The 10681-nt window shown below is 42.2% G+C and overlaps 1 protein-coding gene across 1 annotated transcript in view; it reads left to right on the forward strand.

The window, feature by feature from the left end:
- Positions 1 to 10681, forward strand: part of LOC112069033 (serine/threonine-protein kinase PAK 5) — a 157373-nt gene that overhangs the window by 81748 nt on the left and 64944 nt on the right. The window contains exons 2-3 of the mRNA XM_070438372.1: positions 2935 to 3158; positions 6122 to 6166. Coding sequence (XP_070294473.1) covers positions 2955 to 3158; positions 6122 to 6166 — 249 coding nt within the window. The 5' untranslated portion in view covers positions 2935 to 2954. The remainder of the gene's footprint in view (positions 1 to 2934; positions 3159 to 6121; positions 6167 to 10681) is intronic.

Below are 10681 nucleotides of genomic sequence, written 5' to 3' on the forward strand. Positions count from 1 at the left end.
TAGAGATGTCCTACACTGCAAGTTTCAAGGTAGAGATGCTACCTACACTGCAGGGTTTCAGGTAGAGATGTACCTACACTGCAGGTTTCAGGTAGAGATGCCCTACACTGCAGGGTTTCAGGTAGAGATGTCCTACACTGCAGCAGGTTCAGGTAGAGATGTACCTACACTGCAGGGTTTCAGGTAGAGATGGCACCTACACTGCCACGGGTTTCAGGTAAGATGTCCTACACTGCAGGGTTTCAGGTAGAGATGTACCTACACTGCAGGGTTTCAGGTAGAGATGCACCTACACTGCAGGTTTCAGGTAGAGATGTCCTACACTGCAGGGTTTCAGGTAGATATGTACCCTACACTGCAGGGTTTCAGGTAAGAGATGGCTCCTACACTGCAGGTTTTCAGGTAGAGATGCTCCTACACTGCAGGGTTTCAGGTAGAGATGCTCCTACACTGCAGGGTTTCAGGTAGAGATTGCTCCTACACTGCAGGGTTTCAGGTAGAGATGCTCCTACACTGCAGGTTTCAGGTAGAGATGCCTCCTACACTGCAGGGTTTCAGGTAGAGATGTACCTACACTGCAGGGTTTCAGGTAGAGATGCACCTACACTGCAGGGTTTCAGGTAGAGATGCCCTACACTGCAGGGTTTCAGGTAGAGATGTACCTACACTGCAGGTTTCAGGTAGAGATGTACCTACACTGCAGGGTTTCAGGTAGAGATGCACCTACACTGCAGGTTTCAGGTAGATGTACCTACCACTGCAGGGTTTCAGGTAGAGATGCACTACACTGCAGGGTTTCAGGTAGAGATGCACCTACACTGCAGGGTTTCAGGTAGAATGATACCTACACTGCAGGGTTTCAGGTAGAGATGCACCTACACTGCAGGGTTTCAGGTAGAGATGCACCTACACTACAGGGTTTCAGGTAGAGATGCACCTACACTGCAGGTTTCAGGTAGAGATGCACCTACACTGCAGGGTTTCAGGTAGAGATGCACCTACACTGCAGGTTTCAGGTAGAGATGCACCTACACTGCAGGGTTTCAGTAGAAGACCTAGCAGAGAGTGAGGAGTACCTACACTGCAGGGTTTCAGTAGAGATGCACTACACTGCAGGGTTTCAGGATAGAGATGCAGAGTACTTACAGTGTGTATGTAAAACAACAACATGGTGAGATAACCCCTTACAGTCCCTCTGGAACCAGCAGGCTTCTGGCTTCTACATAGTTCTCACTTAAAGGGCTTGGTAAATAATGGGGTAATCCATGGATCAAACGTGTTGCATAAAAGCATTGGATGAAACCATTATGGTCATGTGACCTACACATATATGCGCACACACACACGTGCACATACACACATTCAGACACCCATACGGACACACACCGCATGCGCACACGCACACACATATTTCTCTGCTGTCCTGAGGTTGTACAGATCTCATTAAGATAACCCTGCAGATTCTCTGCCTAGCTGACAGATTCACGTCTGTGCTGGTGTATCTATGGTGGATATGGATAGGACCACAACAGATAGTAATATATCACATGAATATACTGATAATGTAGGAAGGTTTCTCAGATTGGATAACGTAGGAAGGTTTCTCTGTCTGAAAATGTAGGAAGGCTTCTCTGTCTGATAATGTAGGAAGTTTTCTACCTGATAATGTAGGAGGTTTCTGTCCTGATCATGTAGAAGGTTTCTGTCTTGAAAATGTAGGAAGGTTTATGCCTTGATAATGTAGAACGTTTTCTGTCCTGATGATGTAGAAGGTTTATGCTTGATAATGTAGAATGCTTTCTGTCCTGATAATATAGGAAGGTTTCTCTGTCAGTGGCGAGCCACTATTTCTTACAGTATAATTTGCCATATGTACTATACTGTATCTAAGGATACTTAATATACAGTTCATAACTTGTGGAATAGTTCATACCCAGCCACACCCTAACTACCATACAGTAACTACAGTGTATTCACTCTATTGCACAGATATGCAGGTGTGTGTGTTGTGTGTGTGGGGTGTTGTGTATGTGTTGTGTGTGTGTGTGTGTGTGTTGGTGTGTGTGTGTTGTGGTGTGTTGTGTGTGTGTGTGTGTGGTGTGTGTGTGTGTGTGTGTGTGTGTGTGTGTGTGTGTGTGTGTGTGTGGGTGTGTGCGTGTGTGCGTGCGTGCGGGCGTGCGTGTTGTGTGTGTGTGTGAGAGTCCTCTCCCAAAGTGGCATGTGTATTATTGGCCCAGGGGACCGGGGAGGGTGTTAAAGTTCCTACAGGGGAGAGAGACAGGAAGACAATGTTCCTACAGAGGAGAGAGACAGGAAGACAATGTTCCTACAGGGGAGAGAGACAGGAAGACACAGTTCATACAGGGGAGAGAGACAGGAAGACAATGTTCCTACAGAGGAGAGAGACAGGAAGACAATGTTCCTACAGAGGAGAGAGACAGGAAGACAGGGCTTCGGAAGTTTGTCATTTCCACTTTGAAATTTCAGACTTGATTTTCAATGTTAATTAGTACGTGAAGTGTGTGTGTGTGTGTGTGTGTGTGTGTGAGTATCAAGTGAGGATACTTGATAACATTTTATTGTACTGCATAAACTAACTAGGCTATACCATTGATTCTCTCTCCCACATCCACTTCTCCAGCTAGTTACCTCACTGAAACATACTGCAAAAAGGAACAGAAAGTAAAGGTTAAGGATGCTATAAGTGTTGAAGTGGGAGATATCTCGACTCTCTCTTGCAGCCTGTGTCCCAATAACATAGAGTATATCGACTTCATAATGTTCTTATTCATCGAATACAGTGTTTCCCAAATAGTGGGTTTGGACCACTAAGTCTGCTGTGTCTGTCTGTCGGGACCTACTTGTTTTTTTTATAAAACATCTCTCTTTCTGTTTCCAGGTTTGAACAAAAAATATCTCACTGTCTGTTCCCAGGTTTGTCCAGGTTTTCCAGCATGTTTGGGAAGAAGAAAAAGAGGCTGGAGATTTCAGCTCCGTCTAACTTCGAGCACCGGGTCCACACGGGTTTCGATGCGCGGGAGCAGAAGTTCACGGGCCTGCCCCAGCAATGGCAGAGTCTCCTGGCAGACACAGCCAACAGGCCGAAGCCCATGGTAGACCCCTCCTATATCACGCCCATACAGCTGGCTCCTATGAAGGTAGCGTAACGGGTGGACAAACGGCGCTACTCTGTCTGTCTCTATTCTCTCGTCTCTTTCCTTCTTTCTTTCCCTCGGATTTTCTCTCTCTCTCTCTCTCTCTCTCTCTCKCKCTCTCTCTCTCTCTCTCTCCCTTTTTAATCCCCTTTCTTATATTATATTTTACTTAATGGGTTGTGAAATCTGTTGTGAAATGTAATGCTTTTAATTGTATAGAACTGTCTTAATTTTGCTGGACCCCAGGAAGAGTAGCTGCTGACTTTGTAGCAGCTAATGGGGATCCATAATGAATACAAATACTTTTCCTTTCTCCTTCTCACTCCCTCTCCCTCTCTCTATATTATGCCCCCCCTTCTCTCTCTCTCTCTACCCAACTCTCTACTGTATCTATCTATACACACCGGGCGTGTATAGATAGATAGATACATTCAAATGTTATGAGCTGTTATGTTGTCTTTATGCGAAGGGAAGATGGGCAATTCTTCTACTTGGTAGATGTAACATAGTAAATGTCAATCCGGGATGCTATGATATGTTACGTTTCGAATGGTATGTATTCATTTTTGGAGGTCCATCATCCATTTTGTATGACATGTTATGAATTGCAATTCATACATTATGTTACGTTTGTTTGTTGTGGCTAATGTTAAGTAGGTGGCTAATGTTAGCTAGGCTAGGGGTTAGAGTTCTTTSTGTAACAGTGATAACACCAAGTAAAACTGAAATGATAACTTAAAACACAAAATATAAATATCYATTAACAAACTTCTTATAGCTTAGACTAATTTCTACTTCCTGAACACATACTACTTAAATAAAAAACATAGAGTTTTCTTAGTAAAACGCAAAAGTAAAAATGAAATAAATACAGTAGTCTTTCCACCATATAGTCAGACACATTCCATTAGGGTTAGGGTTAGGGTTAAGGTTAAGGTTAGGGTTTTGAGTTAGGTTAAAGGGTTAAGGTTAGGGGAAAGGTTAGCTAACATGCTAAGTAGTTGCAAAGTAGCTAAAAAGTAGTAAGCCATTGCAAAGTTGATAATTAAATGATATAAAAATGCTAGACGTTCGCGTCATATGCCAACCCATCCACCCCGACCAGCCACCCTACTTTAGTTTTTGCCTTAAGTAACCTTCTGTCTTATATAACCATGCCAAAATAACATATAATACTAATTTAAGTGTACCCGGATGTACGTTTACTATGTTACGTCTAGTCTATGAGACAAGGCTGTTCCACAACATGTACAAGCTTCCTCAAGGCTCTRGGAAGCCATAGACCTTGTTAAAAGATATAGACCTTGAACTTCTGATAGTACCTGAGCTCTCCAGAAATACTCATCTATTCACAGGTTGATTGTTATATTCTTCAATGTTCCATTATTGATCCTGGGAGTGTCTAATACCTCCAGTCACTTACATACCTTTAATTCAGCCAGTTGCACAATTAACTGTTTACAATCGACTTATTATAACTGACTTACCAACACCTAAGGGAATGATTGGATGGCCATGAAAGACTAAGGTATTTTTGGCCATGCTGATTGGCTAGAGGCGAGCTCGTTGCCAAACGTGCAGATAACCAAAGTCGAAGGTATCTTTGGACAAACTGATTGGCTAGTGGCAAGCTTATTACCAAACGTGCAGATAACAAGAGTGCTGCCGTAACTAGTAATTGTTAAGAGAAATTCAATATCCTATCATTCTTCTTGACAAAACAAATCGGATACAATCTCTTTGCAGATGACAGTGTAAAATGAATTGCCCATGTTTCCTCCTCTGTGACTGTGTKCTGCCTTGTTCCTGAATGTTCCTATGCTGTGTTGTGCTTCAATGACTAATTTATATGCAAGTTTATTCGATAGGGCCAGATACAATTAATACACAGGCAAATTGACTGAACAGTCAGAAGCATTTCACCATSGTGCTTTAGCCTATGCTAGTGTACAGCAGCAGCCCCTGAAGTTGTAATGCCTGTTTATAACACTACTCCTTTAGGAAGCATCAGAGGGGCTTCTGAAGGGATTCTGTTTAGTATGTGGCTGCTAGCTGTTGTAAATAGGTGTCCTAGACCTATTGGCCCAGCCTGTGGTAGTGGTAGTGTCAGTGTAGCCATCCTACTCTTCTCCTGCTCCGTCTGTGGAGTCCCACTCATACTGCATGTTTGGCCCCCCGGCCCACCGGCCCTCAGCCCTCACACCATGTGCTCTGTGTGTCACTACACCTGCTTGCACTTTTATTTATTGTCATTATTCGTTGTACAATAAACTGACATAAGCCAACGACACACACAACACGGACATACACATTATCGTTTCAGCAACTGTTTTGATAGTTAATAATCAAACTGAATAGCTGGTACTGATAAAATAATCAATTAAGAATTGTCGTTGATTGTCAACAACAGTGCAAATAATCCTTCAAACTAAGCACTTAGTCAGAAGACCCATGTCACATCGGCCTTAACGACAGTTTAATATAAATATAATATAAATATTCTCATAGCAGTAGACCATCATCTTAGATAAATGAATAAGCAGCATACGTAGCCTGCTTAGCCTTACTGCTTCTAAACTTACCGGTCTTGAAATGGTTCGTATTTGGCAGTGCTGCATTGCACAACTCTAGGCTACATTTGTAGCAGTAGCTTATTCAAAGAAATGTGGGTATTATCTTCAGCATTATCCGCTAAGCTACGCTAGTCTATGAGGAGACACTGGCATTTGGGAGAATAGGAGCGAGAGGACATGCCATCACAGGATATGACATCAGAAATATATTTAAATACTTCCTGTCTAACCTCAATTGACATTCTACCTCTAACTTAAAAATGTTTTTAGATCTGCAGCAACTACACAAAAACAATTTTTTGGTGAAACTTGATCTTTCTAGAACATTACTGTTGCCATTGGAGATATCTCTGAAGAGGGGAAACAAGACTAATTCTGTTGCTCTCTTCACAGATATCTCCCAAGAAAATCCGGTCGGCCGAAACACCCTTGCGAAAAGTATGACTTCTACTACCCTTCACTTCCCTTTTCTTGTTTTCCTTTTTTTGGTCACATACAGTCACAACCACACACCGCGGTTCTTCTTTAACTACATCTCTCCAAAACTACCTGTCCACATGCACACTTCCTGTCCTCAAGTGGAATTAGTGTGTTTAGGTGGCTGGGAGGGGAGGGCATAGTACATATTACATATTTTATCTCTCATATGCATGACCCCGAAAAGTGACAATTCTGTATAGGTAGCGGAATGCTGTTCATTTTCTTTTTATTGAGTATTTTTTTCCAAGATGTGCCAGCGTTGATGTGGATATATGGGAGTGAAGTGCATGCTCCCATGGCCTGCTATAAAGAGCAGATTTGTGTAAAAATAATACAATTTTTWATCATTTCAAATACTGCATCTGTGCTTGATTGAGCTTGTCTGTGGCCATGGAACCACTAGAAAAGCCTTGAAAGGGTAAAAGTCACCCACCTGGCCCTCCGGGCAGGGTAAAGCAAATGCTAAAAATATTTGAAAGATTTCAAATAGTATTTGAACCCAGGATTGATACAGAGCCAGTAGAGAAATAGGTCATAAGGGTTTGCACGTTTTTCAGAACGCTCCCTGCCCTACCACATCAACCAACAACTAACTAACCAACTGGCCTGAGCCAGTTCCATTACTCACTCCAGCTCACATACACACATAGACACAAACACGCACACACACACGCACACACTGCAGCTCCTCTCATCCAGTAACTCATCAATGTTTCTCTCCACATAAATGAATGACATATGATGTGCAGTTTCTGGGTCGTGAAGGCACAATAAGGCATAATTATGTTTTCCCATTTCAAGAAGAACAGCCAAGYGGTTCGTGCGTTGGGCCAGTAACTGAAAGGTTGCTGTTTTGAATACCTGAGCCAACAAGGTGAAACATTTGACGTTTTTTTCCCCTGGTAACCTAACCAGGTAAAACTCCAGACCTTATAAGGTATAACGTGGTTAATCTGTTGTAAAAAGGTGTAATATGGGCTATGATGGACCAGCGTTTTTCTAATCAGGTCACATGGTTAAAAACCCGAATAGAAAGCCTCCTGACCTTGGGGAGGATGAAAACCCTGTCAAACTGCAGCAACTTTGTACTTGTTCACATGAATTATATTTTAAAGAACGACTAGGGGTGTTTCCTATACAAAGACACAGAGAAAGTGTGTCTTTGTTGGACAATAAAACTCACAGGGCTGAGCTTGCTTTATGCAAATGTAGGACTAATAAAAAATGTACTCACAGTCTGTCAGCTAATGTGTTTATTGATTCATTCCAGTTAATACTTTTGGATTGAAAAAGTCTAGGTAGCCTAGTCAGCCCACGTTTGAATATAAACCACGTTTGATCCCATTCACATTTTCTCAGAAACGAACGGGCTATAAATACAGTAGACAAGGTTAKGCTAGACTATGCAGCTGTTGTTAGTAGCCCACAGTTGACCAGACAGCATGTCAGATCTCTAGTGTTTAGGTGTATAGGCTGCTACATTTATGGAAGAGTTTTGGCTTGTCTCTGTTGGGAGTGATGGGTTATCACGCTTGCTAAATAAATACCAGCAACCTGGTCTCAGAGCATTTCATATTATTCTGTACTTAAAAATCCGAGACACTCCATTTAGTATATGTTACGTTTCGTATGGTATGTATTCATTTGTGGATGTCCATCACCCATTTTGTATAATATGTTAGGAATTATAATTCATATTATATGTTATGAATTTTGAAAACATACAGTATGTTATGAATTTCTAATACATACAATATGTAACGAATTAGCAAAACGTATGATATGTTACAAATTCTAGCTAGGTGGCTAACGTTAGCTAGCACGCTAGGTTAGGGGTTAGGGGTTAGTGTTAAGGTTAAGGTTAGGGTTAAGTTTAGGAGTTGGGTTAAGGTTAGGGTTAGGGTTAACTAAAAGGGTTAAGGTTAGGGTTAGGGTTAACTAAAAGGGTTAAGGTTAGGGTTAGGAGAAGGGTTAGCTAACATGCAAAGTAGTTGCAAACTAGCTAAAAAGTAGTAAGTAATTATCAAGTCTTTTATAATTAACAGTGGTGGAAAAAGTACCCAATTGTCATACTTGAGTAAAAGTAAAGATACCTAAATAGAAAATGACTCACGTAAAAGTGAAAGTCACCCAGTAAAATACTACTTGAGTAAAAGTCTAAATTATTTGTTTTAAAATATACTTAAGTATCAAAAGTAAATGTAATTGCTAAAATATGGAAAGTAAAAGTAAAAATCATTTCAAAATCCCTATATTAATCAAACCAGACGGCACCATTTTCTATTTTTTCTATTTTTACGGATAGCCAGGGGCACACTCGAACACACAATTCACAAAAAAGCATTTGTGTTTAGTTAGTCCGCCAGATCAGAGGCTATTGCGATGACCAGGGATGTTTTCTTGATAAGTGCGTGAATTGGACCATTTTCCTGTCCTGCTAAGCATTGAAAATGTAATGAGTACTTTTGGGTGTCAGGGAAAATGTATGAAGTAAAAAGTATATATTTTTTTAGGAATGTAGTGAAGTAAAAGTAAAAGTAGTCAAAAATATAATTGGTAAAGCAAAGTACAGATACCCCAAAAAACTACTTAAGTAGTACTTTAAAGTATTTTGTCTTTACACCACAGCTGATTAGCTAAAATTGTCTGTGAATGAGATTCGAACTTGCAACCTTTGGGTTGCTAGAAGTTCACGTTATATGCCCATCCATCCATCCATCCATCCATCCACCCACCCTGACCAATCACCCTCCTTTAGATTTTGCCTTAAGTATGTATCGGTCTTATATAACCATACAAACATAACATATTATACTAAATGGTGTGTCTCGGGTTTATGTAAAGAATAATACGAAATGCTCTGAGACCAGGTTGCAACCGGAGGAAAGTGGAGTGGGCGTCTTGAGCTTTGTGCGTTGTGCCAGGACCACTTCGACCTGCGATTTCCATTCATCTGATTGGTCAAGACACGCAAAGAGCATGCAGCAGCACTCCAATGTGAAGGACAGAGAAATTGTGCCAGTTGTCAAATCATGAAGCAAATCATGAGGCAAATCGGTCTAAAAAAACACCACTGTGCCCCTCTTTTTAAGGCTTTGGTCAAAATATATTTAAAAACTAAATCAGTGGTGTGGCGCTACACCTGATTGAAAAGGGCTGTGGCAAATGTCGTCTCGCTACATGTTTTCCGGAAGCCCTGGTGTGTGTGTGTATGTGTGTGTGGCTGAGTCACAGGGTGGGCTGTACTATATGTATCCTCTCTGCGATGGCCTGATGTCCCCTCTGATGTCCCTCTCTCCTGGTCGTAATGACACATGACTGATGCTATTCTACGCCTGGCTGGCAGGCTCCCCCAGCACTGTGTCTAGCTGTGCTTGTGTGTGTGTGTCTTCTGCCTGGCAGTCTCCTAGTGAGAAAGAGAGAGATGGCACCATGAGGGTGTAAAGCTACATGATCACAACACCAATATTAACCCTTTCACTTGCCACAGTAGTTTGTGGTCAAACAGAATAAAAATATTGAAAAATATTTATAATACAACAAAATGACTGACCCTTAATATTACGAAGCATTGTAAATAAAACAGTCCTCTGAAGACAGGGGCTGGTGGTGGCGTCAAGAATAACAAAACATCTCACCACCACGCGACAACCCAACCCCAGCCTGGCTAGCTCTCTCTATGTAACCTGTAACCCAAAGCCATCTCTCTCTCTCCACAGAAATGTTTAAACATGGAAATGCTGTTAGCGCTTAGCGTTAGCCTACTTCTGGCTCCAATGTAATGTATTGGGGATGGGTGGGTGGAAGGAGGAGGGGGAAAGAATAAATAACCAAAGTAGTGCTTCTGCCTTTTAGAGATATGGAGCATTTCACCTGGGAGAGGGGAGAGAGTGCATGCATACAGATCCAAACCTTCTAGAGAAGAGAAGATGGAAGTATGGGGGGAGAGAGTGGAGGGGGTAGGGGAGAGGGGAAGAAGGAAAGTAAGGGAGCAAGGAGAGGAACGGATGAAGGAAGAAAAGGGATGGAGGAGAGGGAAGGGGAGAGAATGAATAAACTATGAGTGCCAGCCAGAGGGTGATGATGGAAGTTTATTTCAGCATCAATGACCTCCCTAACCCTACACACAAACACGCACACGCGCACAGCGCACATAACAACACCACTCAAACGTCACATTGACCTTTAATTCTGTGTCCCTTTACTCTAGGCAGAGGAAGATACAAATACACACACCACACACACACACACACCACACCCACACACCACACACCACACACACACACAGCGTTTGTGGGAGGCGTAAATGGGGGTGCATTGGCAGCACACACAAGCAGACAGGGTGTTGGTCACGACGACGACACGGGGGGGTGGTGTCACACACGCACACACACACACACAGGGCGGTTTGGGCGGCCACTAACGTCGCTTGACCTGTTACTCTGTATTCCCTTTAATGAGAACAGCAACTTG

The sequence above is a fragment of the Salvelinus sp. IW2-2015 genome, unplaced genomic scaffold (assembly GCF_002910315.2).
Source record: "Salvelinus sp. IW2-2015 unplaced genomic scaffold, ASM291031v2 Un_scaffold861, whole genome shotgun sequence".
In the NCBI taxonomy this organism is placed as follows: domain Eukaryota; kingdom Metazoa; phylum Chordata; class Actinopteri; order Salmoniformes; family Salmonidae; genus Salvelinus; species Salvelinus sp. IW2-2015.